The sequence below is a fragment of the Belonocnema kinseyi genome, chromosome 10, assembly GCF_010883055.1.
Source record: "Belonocnema kinseyi isolate 2016_QV_RU_SX_M_011 chromosome 10, B_treatae_v1, whole genome shotgun sequence".
In the NCBI taxonomy this organism is placed as follows: domain Eukaryota; kingdom Metazoa; phylum Arthropoda; class Insecta; order Hymenoptera; family Cynipidae; genus Belonocnema; species Belonocnema kinseyi.
In genome coordinates this window covers 82,175,597-82,191,195 of record NC_046666.1, presented here as the reverse complement: position 1 = coordinate 82,191,195, position 15,599 = coordinate 82,175,597, and the positions used below count along the sequence as shown (strand labels likewise).

Here is a 15,599-nt window from a genome sequence, read left to right as displayed (position 1 = left end):
TACCGCGATTTCGCTGGAAGCGAGTGCAATTTTTCAGATTAGCACCCGCTCCCGGCGAAATCCTGCGGTTGTCCTTATGACAAATTTTTAATTATATATATATATATATTCAAAATTTTCAAAAAAAGATAGAATAAGTAAAAGAGCCTTTGGGGAAGTATCCCTTTTTGTTAAAAATAATATCCCATGTATTGAAGTTCATATCGATAATCTACTAACAATTGAAGCGCATGCCATTGCTCTTGAAAATAATATCCTCATTGTCGCCCTTTACGTTCCTAAAAACAACATAATACAGTCTGATTTGCAAAAAATATTTAGCTTAAGCAATAAAATCATAGCTGCGGGAGACCTTAACGCCAAACACACCTGTTGGAACTATTATTATTATAACAATAAAAACAGGAATGCTATCTTAAATTTTATCGAAGCAAAACCACTGCATTTAGCCTACCCAGATGAATTCACCTTATATCCGCATAATATGAAGGCGCGACCAAGTATTGTAGATCTGGCTCTTTTTAAAAACATACCAGAACCTAACTCCATCAGTACACTCGATGAACTCGACTCGGTCCATAAATCTGTGTTTATGATAGTTAATGAAAAGAAAATTGAAAAATTAAATACTAAACCCATTAAAATCTTGAATTATAACAACGCTGACTGGAAAAACTTTAAAAAGTATATTAATGAAAATCTAATGATTAACTCTTTACAAAAACTTACTGATTCTATTGACAACTGCCTGACTGAAATGACGCAATTAATTCAAAAAGCAATTAAACTTAACATACCACCAAAATCCTTGAAAAATTATAATGCAACATTACCGGATAGCATACTTTGTCAAATTCATCACAAAAATAATCTCCGTTCAATCCAGCAAAAAACAAGGAACAAACGTCTTAAATCGATTATTAATGAAGCCTGCAGAACTATTCACAAAAAAATTCATGAACATAAAAACAGGGAATGGGGAAACAAACTTTCTACAATCAATACTAAAGACAATTCTTTATGGAAACTTACACGGATACTTAAAGGCAGAAATAATAAATTCATACCCCCCCTGGAAACCCCAAATGGAGTTATTTTTAAAGACAGGGAAAAGGCTGAAATTATTGCTGACAATTTTGAAAGTATTCATTACTTAACTAGTGGAATGGGCCAAGAGGAACATAATGAAGATATAAAGAATAAATATGAGAATATCTTAGCATGTGAATATAATTTAAATGATATTAAACTCGCTACCCCTAAAGAAATTAAAAAATGTATCAACAAAACAAAACCTAAAAAAACACCGGGCATGGATGGGATCCAGAATATAATCATAAAATATCTCCCTAGAAAAGCAATTATTCAAATCACGCACATTATAAATGCTTGCCTCAAGCGGGGATACTTTCCCGAGGAGTGGAAAAAAGCGAAAATCTTACCCATACACAAACCAGGGAAAGATAAAAAACTACCTCAATGCTATAGGCCAATTAGTCTGCTGCCTACGCTTAGCAAAACATTTGAAGCAATATTATTGAATAGGTTACAAATGCATGAAAATGAGAAAAAACAAATAATACCGGAACAATTCGGATTCCGTAAAAGTCACTCCACAGTCCAGCAGCTAGCTCGCCTCACAGACTTTATAAGCACTAATTTTAATATAAAACATAGTACATGCTCACTCTTCCTCGACATTGAAAAGGCTTTTGACACAGTGTGGCACAAAGGCCTTATATGTAAGCTAACCGATTATCAAATACCGCAATATCTAGTTAAAATAATAAATAATTATCTAAGATTAAGAACCTTTCAAGTGCAAATAAATGATTAAACCTCGCAGGAAAGAACTGTAGCAGCAGGGGTCCCCCAAGGGTCTATTTTGGGACCTGTATTATTTTTATACTTCTTAAATGACATTCCAAAAACAGATAAAGTTCAAATTGCGCTATTTGCCGATGATACTGCCCTTCATACATCATCTAGATGTAAGAGAATAGCAATAAGTAGACTGCAGAATTATATTACAGTATTAGAGGAGTACTTCCACCGATGAAAGATTAAAGTAAATACCTGCAAGACAGGTTTTGTGATATTCTCGCATAACAATGGTGATAGACTAATTCTGAAACTTAGAATGTTTGATGATACTATAGTGCATAAGAAAGCAGCGAAATACCTAGAGGTTATGCTAGATTCTAATGTCTCCGAATGGCCCTCAATGCTAAACCTGGGACCAAAATTAAAGTCTTACATAATAAATTCAATATTCTACTGATCGACGAACAAATTTTAAAGCTAACCAAAGACTTCTTTGATAACCAATTGTCGAAACTTACAACCCTGAAAAATACTGGTAAGCTACGCTACCAAGATGTAACAATAATAGGAATTAGTTTGTAAGATTGTACACAGTTTAAATTATTTAAGTAGTCGCTAATATTTAAAACAACAATTAAACAGATTTTTACGCAATTTTTTCCTGAGCATAGAAATTATAATTTATATAATGTAATAACCAAAGAAAATGAGTAACGCAATAACACTTTTTAATTATCAATAAATTAGGAATATACATCGTTATCATAAGATAGGAGTCCTAAAAATCTATTATGTATAATGAACTTTTGTACCTTGTATAAGACTTATGAACAATAAAGAGAATTTTAAACTGAACTGAGAATCGGCAGTTCGTCTGCGGCTAGGAAATCCTGGTAGCAGCACAAACAGCCTGGTATTCCGGTTGTAACTAGCAAGTAATTTACTGAGTGTAAACGAAGGTGTGAGATAAACTATAGATCCTACAACTACCATGGTAACTGATTGCTTTTTATTACTGAGTAAGGCAACATCTATTTCACGTGACACAGCCAGGCATTCCGGTTGCGACCATCAGGCGATCTCTCTTCACGAGCGTCTCTCTCCTTCTCTCCTTTTACCCCCCCCCCCTTTTTTTTTGCTATTCCGATAGGCGGCATACCGGCTATCATCCCAGGTCCTCTAGGCCAGCGATACCCAAACTAGTGCCGACGGTCGGCGGCCCGGCCGCGGTCGGGGGAAGCCACCCAGGGGCCGGACAGCCCTCCACTATGAGGACCCTTTCATTGTCATGAGATCTAATGGTATTTCAATAACTAAAATCTTAAAGACATGACTAAATTCAATTCTAATTATCTGAATTATTTTCCTGATGTAATTTTAAGAAAATTAAAAAAAAGTTGATGAAAATCGGTTAACATTTCGAGTAATTAAGCATATCTTTAAGTACTTGCAAAATTACAAGAACTGTCAACTGGCATTGAAGATATTAACCGATTTTCATCAACTTTCTTTTTCTTTGCTTAAAACCAGATTAGGAAATGGATTCAACTAATTAAAATTCAATTTATTAACATTTTAACACATTTTAATTTTTCTCAACCGGTTCTAATTCTTTTGCGTGAACGATGGAACCTCCCGCATGACCGACAATCAAGTATCCCCCTTGGGTTCTAGTAGAGGGGCAAAAATGTTAGGGTGGCGGCCCTGCCCCTCCCTGAAAACTGCACAAAAAGTTTGGGAATCGCTGCTCTAGGCGTCTCTACCTATAACCCTCGATCAACAAGCACGGACGACACCTCCATCAAGACCCCAGGTGCCTGTCGACCATCTCACTCGCTCTACCAGAAGGACAAGACGCCCTCTCCCTCCCTGTATCTTTCCCTCACTATTACTAAGAGTTAGAAATTAAGCTCGCACTCCGACGTCGGATCACAATCTCACGTTCCGTCTCTCTCTCACTATCTCAGCCCGGTCCCGTCTGTGACCGACTGGCCAACGCTCTTGCGCTTACGCAATTTACTTACAAATAAGCCGACAAAAAAAAGAGAAAGAATAAGGCCAAATAATCGAAAGCCCCCCTTATCAAGACCGCACAGACTTCTGACAACACAATCGAATTCAAAAGCACGACCTCACTCGAAGTTTAAGACAGAGTTATGATTCCAAGGCCAAAACAATTTGTCTTTAAAACTTAAAAATCTAACATTCTGAATATATTATTCTCAAATCACTAATTGCGAAATTGAACATTATTAAAGTGCCTGAGACTCAGACTCCGAGACGTAGTTGTCGTTAATAATTATGGGATTAAGCATAAAATACAAACTGTTAAATCCTATAAAAAATACTTCCTTTAGACAGGAAGTTCCAAACAGCGTAAGCTACCCATTGGCATAAATATAACTTTATTGTTGTCCAGAAGTGGGTTTCAGTCTTTCCTAAAATTAAATTCTTAATATACAGTGTGGACTTTCAGGACACAATTATGATGAAATTAAGTTTTGGGTAGCAAAGGTTCTACCCTGCCTATTTTTAGTGGCCCATTAGCCTATTTTATGGTAAACTATCGCCATTCTCACCTTGACTGATCTTCTAACTTTGTTCATAACAGGCCAAAGTGACGAAATTTAACCATTCTTTAATTTTTCAGTGCGCACTTTAAAGATAATATATTTAAAATCTGCAATTTTTTACAGTTACATGTATAAATAAATTGGATAACAAAGATCAAAATTTAGCAAGCAATAATATTATTACTTAAGTAAAACTGTTCAAATTTTAAACTTCTTCAAACAATTTGCATATGCCAGGAATAAACAAGGTAGACTTCGAATATCGGATTCTGAGATCACCAATTTCAAAATTATTTATTTTTTGAAGTTTGACATTTTCACCTGCTTACTTACAAAAGTCTTTGACTAATTTTACACCAACCATGTTCTATAGATATACATTTTGTCTTCAAAAATTAAATTCTCAATATTGTGCAAATGGCTCTTCCAATACTAACTAGAAACATTTTCTGAGCGACCAATAAGTGGCGTGGCATCGCCAGGCCTCGAATACACCACTGTTTAGTATACTATTTTGTAGTGCAAAAATACAATTCAAGTTCGCAAGCCAGCCTTCTACCGTCAATACTGATGGCTTTAACCATGAAAAATAAAACTAGAAAAATAAAAAATAAGCATTCCAATGAAACCATTCTAGTTCAGCCATAAGAAAATTAAAAATTCAAATTTATAGTCAAACAATGCAAAATAGGATGAAAGGCCCAACAGCAAATTTTCCCGTCTTCAAACGGCCTACAACATTGTCTTTAATCATTATTGGATAACATCCATAGTTTGGCTGAAAAAATTGAATTTTTACATTCTCGTCATTTATGATGAAAGGTGTTAGATTCATGTGGATTTGGACCTATCAAGGCTGTCGGCACGATAACTTTCGAAGGAATTTTCTAATCCAAATTTGCTTGGGTATAATCGTTTGAGGGTACAAAAATATAGGTCAAGTTCATTAGCCAGCTTTATAAGGCAAATATTGATTGTTTTTCAGCCACGAATTACTGCGAATAAAGATTAATACGAAATAAGGAATAAACTTTAAAATATCAAAAAAGTATCAAATTTATACTTTAGTTTTCAATATATAAATAAAAAGTACCAACCGGTGGTAGAGAAGCTAATATAACATACATTTCATGTAATAGGTTTCAACATAGTCTAGAAAATGTTCTTTGGACAGGCTGTAATCGAGCGCGAAGCGCGTGACACAGAACACGGCAATTCACAATTGCCTGATTATATTTGAACTTTAATTTACAAATGCCTGGAAACAAATGAAGTTGAAGTAGAAAGACCGAGCGCAAAGCAAAAATTTCCCTCGGGAGATGTAATAAATGTCCATTTATGGATCTAATTGATTCTAATATTCAAATTAATTAAATGCAGAAATCGACTTTAAAAAAAAGACCCGATCGATCTAGTAAAAAAAAAAATATTTTTTGCATCATTTACTGTATCTTTTAAAGGGAATGTTTACATTTCAAATTAATTGAATATAAAAATATTCTTTTTCCAAAAGGCATTCAATTTTCATTTAGGCTTGGTTCAGCCACACTGTGAAGAATTTTAAAATTAAAAAATCTAATGCGGACCAATTCGAAAGTTCAATGTTGTAGTCATTCTAAGCTTATAAAATTATACAACCTGAAAATAAGAGACACTTAACAATGTACAATCTCAAAGTAGAAGCCATCAAAATTGAACATTTTTATTTTATTTCGACTTCTTTAAACAAACTGAGTTTATTTAAAATTAAAACATTCAACATTCAACTATTTTACATTAGGGAAATGAGAAGATTGAAAAAGCACTGCAAGTGATTCAGCTATGAAAACTTAATTTGAAACCGTTCGAAATGGTACAATTTCAATTTTAAACTGGACAGTTGTTAATGTTTAAATTAAATATTGTAAAACTTGAAGCGCTTTCAATGTGAAATTATCTGATTTTCGAAATTCCAGCCATAGTCAATTTGATTCTGAATATAGTGGATCTATAATCGGTGTGGTATTTAAAGGCTTTCATTTTTTAATTCTATAATTTTAAACAATCAATCTTTCTTAAAAATGTGAAATATCTAATTAATGCTTTGAGAATTGAATAATCTTACAAGTTTGTAAAGTTTAACCATTTTAAATTAGAAATGGCTACAAATTTTGAAACAGAGATCGAAAAAATTACAAATGTGTAAGATTGAAAGATTTCATATTAATTCCGGAATTTCAAAAAAAAAAAATTTAAGATCTACGAAATTCCATACTCTAAATTGATGACAATAGAAAAATGTATTAATTACCAAACTCATCACTTTGCTCTTCAAGAAGGGAAGGTTCTGTGGGAACGGAAATCAAACGTCGACGTTCCTTTCCAGAAGTTCCAGTCGATTTTTTACTCTTAGATTTGCTAGTTTCTGCTGCTACAGAAGATGCTCGAGTTCTACGCGTGACTCTAGCAACTGGTGGAGTTGCTGCAGCTTCTGATTCAGATTTGACGTTGCGTCTTCTGAAGACGAACAAATTTATAATTATATTTCTTCTACATTTTTGATTATAATTTTTTCATTTCAGTTTTTAATCATCAGCTTTTGTAATTATCTAACATTTAACTTGTTCTATTCAAATTATAAGTTTTTAACAATACATTCTATACATTATATAATACATTCTATAATTGAATTGCAAATTCTAACTCAAATGAACTATTTTAACTTTTATAAAAATTAAACCATTTTTTATATGAGAATTTGAATTATAATTAAAACTGATTTACATTATCAAGAAAATGCTTCAAAAATGGTAAATATATATTTAAATCTTATCTTAAAATAATCTTACTTAAAATACTTACTTTAGGTCTTTTTATAAGGTAAAACATTTATTATTAAGCACGAACCTTAAATTTCTGGTCGTTTGAGATGACTCCAGATCAGGAGTTGGTGTTCGTTTTCGAGTAGATCTTTTAGGAACATTGTTACTTTCGATTATTGGTTCTGGTGAAGAATCAACTTGAGGTTTATTACGAGTACTTCTTCTTACAGGAGAATCAGTAACAGATGATGTTTGTCGAGTTCTGCGAACTATGGAATTTAACAAAATACATATAATAGTTTAATAAAAAAATTAATAACTTGAAGACCATGATATACTTTAAATTTAGTGTTATTATAGAGATATTCATCAAAAATATCTTTTATAGAACTCGCTTTTATTTTTATTTGTTTAGTCAGTATGGGTTACAATATTTTTAATATTAAGATTTTTTTAAACTCATGTTAATTAGAAAGATAATTAGGTATTTTCACTTCTATCACCAACTTGACTTCCTTGATTAGTGAGAGGAATCAAAATGGACCAAATGTATGGGATTCGGTCCATTTTTGCCCCATTTTGCTATTATCTTCGTGAAAACTATTTTTTGTCGATATAAGTGTTTTTGAAAAATAGTTTTTATTTGTCAAGAACTATTTAATGACATAATAAAATGATGGTAATGATTATTTATTACGAAGATAACACAAAAATAAAGTTTTGCCTATGCATTGGGAACATTGTTTTCCCCTCAAAATTCAACGAAGTGAAGTTATAGCTGACGATGAAGTGAAAATGCCTAACTAAATGTTAAATGTTTAATTAGTGTAACTATTCACAAATCAATCAAAAAATTACTTTTGAGGTTAGAAGTCGTAATTGAACGTTTCAATTAATTTTCAGAAGCTTTATTTGAATTCATCTTTCAACAACTGTCATTAGTTTTAGGTTATAAAACAAGAAAATATTAGAATTCCTCTAATTTAAATGATTTATACTTAATTCTGAATTCTCAAAATAAATAAACACATAAAATTACACGTTCCCTTCTAACCAATGTGAATAAAAAACCCCATACATTCTGATTACTATAAATGAAAAAAATATTATATTAATAACTTAACGTAAAAGCACCATAAATAAATAATCTATATACCATAAATAATGTAAACAATTCCTAACATTAATCCAATAAAAAAGAAATGTAGTATTGAAAACTGTACCTCTGGTGACCTTCGATTATTATCTTTGTCCGTTACAAAATGCCGAACCAAAAATTCACAGTATTCATTAATTCAATTTTTGCATAAAAACTTACCAGGTTTCGATTCTGCTTCATCTTCGGAAGCTTTCTTAGCGCGTGGCATTTTGCCAAACGTATTTAATTAATTACGACTATTTTATACATAAAATAAGTCAAATATTTTAAACGAAAATCAGACGCGAACGAAACACGTGTTTTACCGATTTCTAACCTCGTAATCACATACATATAAAACTAGCCGACGCCGAATACGAAAATAGCCGAAAACTGACGAAAATGTTTGAATGTCAATTCCTTAGAAAAACTCTAGGTGATGCTGCCGTCGAATTTACCAGCTGATTCTTGTTTATAGTGTTTATAACTTCGTGATGAGTTCATAAAAACGATAAAAACTTTAAGTTCTTTTTGTATTATTTAAAAGAAAGAAATGTTTATTATATATGTAATGAAATTTAGTAAGAAAGTGTAATGTTCATTTGTGATTCTTTATTATTTTAACAATGAGTAACGAAAAAAAGTGTTTACTGTGCAACACAGAAAATGTTAAATACGAACCTGAATTTTTAGAAAAGAGGACTCATTTTTCCGCACCAAAGGTAAGAAAAGTATTAAACGTACTAATTAAATTGTTATAATCTAATTTATCCTATAATTTTTTGGAATTTGTTTTCTAACGAAAATTTACGTGTTGTATCTAAACAGTTTCAATATGCTTCAAGAAAAAAAACAAAGTCTAAAAAGTAAATATTAAAAATGAACGTTCTCGTAAATTCTCTTTCAACTCTTGAACTTGCGATAGCTGACGGTATTTTTCTTCGTTACCCTCTCGAGTTCTCGGTTTTTGACCAAGAGCACTAGGAATTTTCGAACTCTTTTTGAGGTTATATTTTTGTTTTTATTCAGATGAAACCATGAAAGAATGAAATCTTTCAGTTTTCAATTATTTTTAAGAGTTTTCTATTTGTGTTTTATTTATTATTTATTTTCAGCTTCGAGAGTTGAGGATAAAATGGAACGAGGCGATTGCTAAAATACATCCGATTTTAAAGCTTTATGTGAACAATGTGAATACGTACCAAGTTTGCGATTTGCATTTCCGAGAATCGGATATTAAGAAAAGCTTTGAGACGAATGGGAATATTTTCAGACTGCCAGTTTCAAAATGGGGTCTCAAAATCGAGGCTCTCCCTTTAAGTCACGAAGAATTAGGGCGCGAAAAACATCAGGTATTTATTCAAAATTGAAGCGCTTATATTAGAAATTGTTTAAATACTCCTTATTCTCTTAGGATTTCGAATGTTTTTATTTGAAACGGCAATTTTCTACTTTTTATCATTTACAGAAAACGAATACAAATTTGCCTGTGGCAAGAGTAAATATAAATAGAGAAGAACCGAAAGAAGATATGTGGAAAAATGAAAATAAGGAAGATAATCCAGAAGAAATTGAATTTGAAATATCTTCAGTTAAACTGGAAGAAATTTCTCAAGAAAGTATTCAAACGGATGAATCTCAAGAAGATGAACTAGAAAACGATAAAATGGAAGAGACTGAGAAGATTCCAGTAATTCAGAAAAGTCAAGAAACTGAGAAAAACCAAGAACCCGAGATTAATTTACCATCAAAAGAAATTCAACCCGAAAAGGATAAAATACCAGAAAAAGAAAAAAGTATTCTGGTAAAGAACAGACCAATTCGACCCGATTTTCGCAAGAAGGTTGAAATCAAATTTTCGCCCTATCCTATTCTGCAATCATTCCAACAAGGAGTACAAACTAAAGCCCCTCAGATGATTCAGATAAAGTCTGGAAGGAACAAAGTTTTTGTTGTTCCTGCAGGTGCCCAAGTCATTCCTTTTTCTCCATCGTCTTCTATCTCTTCCATTTCTCCTTCAGTTACGCCCCTTTCAATGACAAATAAAAGTTCTCCTGCGATGAGAGTTCCGATAATAACTCATGTCACGTCTCTTCAAAGTGGTTCTCCAGTTACGAAATTTATTCCCGTCACCACAGTTTGTTCGAAACCTATAATTCCACATCCCATTATTCCTGTTACGAAAGTCCCTTGTGGTTCGCAAGTTCCACTAGTTAGGACAATCCCTCTAGTTACAAAAGTAAATTCTGGCAACTCGGTTGCTAAAATCACTCCAGCGCCTGGAATCAGAAAAGAGACTACCGTTTCGACGGCTCCTATAGTAACTCCTGGTAATTCGGTTGGTCAAATAGCTGCAGTTTCTGGAGTCACTGAAGGGACTTCACTAAGTGAGTGTTTACAAGTGCCTGCAATTTCTGGGATGACAAACGTTACTCCTACTGGAAAAGCTATGTTATCTCCTTCATCCAAAACTGTTCAAAAAGTTATATCTCCATCTTTACCTCCTAGAATGGAGACGGAAAATTATGACAAGGATCAATTATTGTGTGATTTGAAACGAAATCCTCTTCCAATTGGCTGGGCTTATACATTCACGAGTGAAGACAAGATTTTGTTCACTCAGTATTGCACTAACAGGAGGTTTCCAATATTTCTTCGCGTGGAAAGTGACATGACGGCAATGGTGAGACTTTTAGAGTTTTATATTTCATATTTTTGTTTCGATACTTAGTTCACTTTAAGGGGTTTACTAGTAGAAATTTTTACCTACACTAGAATTCAAGCATTAAGTCTGTATTAAGCAGGTTTCAAAAGGATTCAAAGAAAATACCAAAGCCTTCAAAAGAATTCAATTCATTCATTAAAAAAAGAACAGTTGTTTCACAAAAATTCAACTTCTTATTAATTTAAATTCAAGGGAATGAAAAAATCAAAGAATTGATGAGAATTGAGAAGAATTCATGGTAAATTCATGAGAATTCAAATGAATTACAAAATTTTTAACAATTCTAGATGAATTCCAACGAGTTTAAAAAATTATAAGAATTTGACAGATTTCAAGGTTAATTCAAGATATTTCAAACAAATTTCAAATGTTCAAAGAATTCAAAAGACTTCAATGTAAGTTGAAGAGATGTCAAAAGAATTTCAAAAATTAGAGATGAATTAAAAAATAATTCAAGAGATTTCAATTCAAATTTAAAAAATTAAAATTGAATTCAAAAGAATCCATGGTAAACTCGAGAAAAATTAGAGGATTCAAGGAGAATTGAAAAAAATTGAGGTGATTTCAGGGTGGCCGCTGGACCGGGAAACGACAGTGAATTTATTCCTTGACTGCGAATTTTACGAATTTTCAGGAGAAAAATTTGCCCCAGGTTGATTTCAGCAGTTTTGTAAATGATTAAAGTATAAAAAACTGAACAATATTTGATTTGACAAAACGATTCTAAATCCGTTCAAAATTTGAGAATTTCCAGATTGTAACTGTTTGAATTCGAAAGTCTTAATGCGAATTGAAATTAATATAATATCATTTATTCCGATAATTTTATTTTTAAATAACAATTTTACTGATTCATGAATAAAATATTTTTAATTCGAAGTTTAAGGTCTTCCTTTATATTATTTTTTATATTAAATTGAATAAATAAATTTATCAATATATTATTTTTATTAGCTTTCTTAGCCGTTACAAATTTCACTGTTCATTTAAGACGAGTAAATTTAACACAAACATATGTAAAAGTAAACAATTAGAAACTGAATTGTTTGCATAGAAAGCTTTGAATCTGTAGAATTTCGAAGAGCTTTTCAACTTTTATCGTTACGTTTTTATCGTAGTAATTCAAAAGAAGTGTGCTAACATTTTTGTTCAGAACTTCTAAATACATTTTAAAATTAACTGAATTTTTTCTACAACTTTTGGAAAATGCTGCAAATTTTTTTTAAAATCCTTAAAATCTGCCAGGTTCTGTTTTAATCATTTTGGAAATCTTTTAAAATCTGTTTAAATTTCTGTTAGAATAATTTTTCAAATTGAAAAATCATTTTCAATTTTCCTAGGAATCTTAAGAAAATGCGTTTGTTCTTTTTAAGCCTTTTACATTTCTTAAAAAGTTTCTAAATTTGTTGGTTGAAATCTGCCAAAATATGCATTTTATTTTAAATTCGGCTGTAGGTATTTGCACCAACATTTCGGTACGAAGAGCCGAATTTTATCGGGTCACAAATTTCGTGTAAATGATTTGAAATAATTTCAAGTTCTAAATTTAATTTTGATATTTTTAAAACTTCTATGTTCTCAATATTGTGAAATAAATTTTCTAAGTTTTTGGATGATGCTTAAACTATTTAAAATAAAAATATTTTAACTTCTTGTTTAAAAAATTGTTAATTAAAAAAAAATTATTTTTAATTTTTCAATTTGTCTAGCTTAAAATTTCTTTAAAAAATATAATTTGAAAATTTTTTAAAGTTGATTGCTTGATTCTTTCATTTAGAGTATTGAAAGTGTTAACGGGGATTTATATTTTTGGAATTTAATTTGAATCTTTGAACTCTATAATTGATAAAAGTTCTAAATTTTAGAGTTTATCTGCATTTCATTAAAAAAATGTCAATTGAAAGGTATTAGTACCTTCCATTTCATACGTGTAAATTTAATTTGCTGTTTATTGTTTATTGCTTTAAATGGAAAAATGTTTAGAATAGAGTTCGATTTTTTAAATTTCGTTGACAGTGCAAAATGTTTGCGAACAGGGAAAAAACCGTGAAACGACCGGGAACTTTTTTCTTCGATTAAAATGGCCACCCAGTGAATTGCGAAGACTTTAATAAAATTTAAAAAATTCAAAAGACTTCAATGATAATTCCATGGAAATTTAAAAAAAAATAATGAATTTCATAAATTCAAAATATTTCGAAATAAGTAAATTATATGTATATTAACCCTAGAACCATACACTTGGGTACAAATTTATTTCATGAAAAATGCAATCTCTTCCCTTGAGCTAGCAGACCCTTATTTTGAGTCGGAACTCTATCCAAAGTTCAGAGTTAACGTCTGAGAGTTGGGTCACGTGGGTTGATGCATTAGTGAGTGTATATCTGCGACCAGCAAACAAATTATTACGGCGTGGGATACTTTTGTTATCCATTGTAGTTATACATGTTTTTAAAGAACACGCAGCTTATAATCTTTTCCCGATAGTCCAAAATGTCCTCTTTAAAATGCTGTTTCAAACGTTGACATCCGTTGATTGAGAAAAAATTCAGAATATTTGTTTAAAAACATTCATCTTCGCATGCTTTTGACACTGTTTCCCCTTCAAACCATTCTTTCACCAATGTGTGTTCAATAAATTTGACTTTACCATACACCATTCTCTTTCTTATTACAAAACGAAGGCGAAAAAAATAATAGGTGGGTTCTAGGGTTAATTCTAAAAAGACGTCCAGTTTATCTACAAAAAACATCTAGTTAATTTAAATTCAAAAGAATTGAAACAAATTTCAAAGAGTCAAAGAATCCAAGGCACATTCAACAGAATTCAAGTCAAATTCGAGATAATTCAAACGAATGAAAAAAATTCCGAGAATTCAATGTAAATTCAGACAAATTCCAACAAGAAATTGTACATTTTACACTTCTGATTTTAAATTTCTAAAATTTAAAAACTAATTGTAAAGTCTCTTTCACTTTTGAGTGGAATACAATTCTTTAAATTATTCAATTTAGAAATCAAGGCCTTAATGGTTAAAAAATCTTTAATTCATAACGTTAAAGACTGAATAATTTTGTACGGAGGCTTGTTAAATTAGATTATTTTCTATAATATTTCAAATTTAACCATTTTTAACCCTTTGTATATTTCAAACAAATTTAATTTTTAAAAGTAGAAAACATAACAGTTGAAATTTTCGTAATTTAAATCTTTGCAAATTCAAATGTTAAAAAAAAGTTCAGTTCGAAATTGAACACCTTAATAGCTGCACAAATTAAAGTTTGAAATTTTCAATATTGTTTCAAGTTGAACAATTTCAAACAGCAGTTAAGTCTCACCTATTTCCCGTTTCCCATACTGCACCTCCTCCGTACACGGTCATTTCCATTGGCGTAGTTCCGGCACCCCTCACCATGGTCCCTGCACGTTATCCTTCTCGTCAGTGGCTGAACAATTAAAAAAGAGGCCCGAAAAGCGGGAAGCCCTCGATGGTTTAAATTTAATATTTTAGCATGACGTCATCGGAATAGAGACAACTTTTTCTAGAAAATATTCAAAACGTAAAAGTAAATCAGAAATTTATGAATATTTGAAAAGATTACCATTCAGATATTTATGACTTACTTTTACATTTAGAATATCTTCTCCAAAAAGTCGTGTACAGTTACAGAACCATGAACTAACGTTCCTGATGGCTGGTACTTCCACCTAGCCCAGAATGTCGTCGCGGGACATCATGCTAGAAAACTCATTCCACGAAATATTTGAGTCGTTTTTTTATTCTTTTATGTTGATTTTTAGTTGGCAAATTGTCGTACGTCAACAAAAACACTGACATGCATAATGCGCAGAAGTTCTAAGGGCCCGCGACTTTCAACTGCGCAAATCAGGGCTACCTGAACTGTTTCCAATTGGAATGCATAGTATTGCGCTATATCTGCATGTGAGTACCCGCGTACTGCGCCTTACCGAGACAAGAGTCGCAGCCTACTACGAATTACAACACTCAAAGTGTGTATACACTCGAGTGTATTTATCTGTATCATTATTGATAGTATTTGTTGATTTCAAAGAGACCGGCGCTCTTCGACACATTCACAGTTAAAAAAGTTGCTTACACAGCGCCATAATAGATACAAGGTTGGAACATCCAACGAGCGTTGCTTGAAAAAAAAATTCATGGTCGCGTTAGAGGTGGGGGGCCCCACCGGCGTGGAAATAACCAAATCCGTTCGTTTCAAGGCGGATGAAATAGAAGAGACTTCACTCTAGAAGGTATTGTTCACTGTAGGGTATTGCAAAAATTGTTTTGAACGTCATTTTTTCAAGTATCATGCTATGATATAAATAGCATATCTTCAACATGATTTTTTAATGTTTTTGATAACATTTTGAAAACAAAATGAAAGTTAAACATGTTTTCTAACAATATTTAAGTTTGTACAGTCTGTCAAGTTAAAGCGTGGGTGGCTTTACTCGCAGTCGGTAAGGTGTATCGACATGATTTTGGTGTCAAAATATTAAGAAGAGCTCCCTC

General features: G+C 31.9%; 2 protein-coding genes across 2 annotated transcripts in view; one reads left to right on the top strand and one right to left on the bottom strand.

Moving 5' to 3' along the window:
• Positions 1-8,700, bottom strand: part of LOC117182291 (myb-like protein X) — a 19,877-nt gene extending 11,177 nt beyond the window's left edge. Inside the window, exons 1-3 of the mRNA XM_033375421.1 lie at positions 8,517-8,700; positions 7,284-7,467; positions 6,688-6,893 (exon numbers count right to left, since the gene is read on the bottom strand). Coding sequence (XP_033231312.1) covers positions 6,688-6,893; positions 7,284-7,467; positions 8,517-8,565 — 439 coding nt within the window. The 5' untranslated portion in view covers positions 8,566-8,700. The remainder of the gene's footprint in view (positions 1-6,687; positions 6,894-7,283; positions 7,468-8,516) is intronic.
• A 110-nt stretch (positions 8,701-8,810) lies between these two features.
• The window catches only part of LOC117182292, an 8,566-nt gene continuing 1,777 nt past the window's right edge, over positions 8,811-15,599 (top strand). The window contains exons 1-3 of the mRNA XM_033375422.1: positions 8,811-9,058; positions 9,452-9,688; positions 9,805-11,019. Of these exons, the coding sequence (XP_033231313.1) occupies positions 8,963-9,058; positions 9,452-9,688; positions 9,805-11,019 (1,548 nt within the window). The 5' untranslated portion in view covers positions 8,811-8,962. The remainder of the gene's footprint in view (positions 9,059-9,451; positions 9,689-9,804; positions 11,020-15,599) is intronic.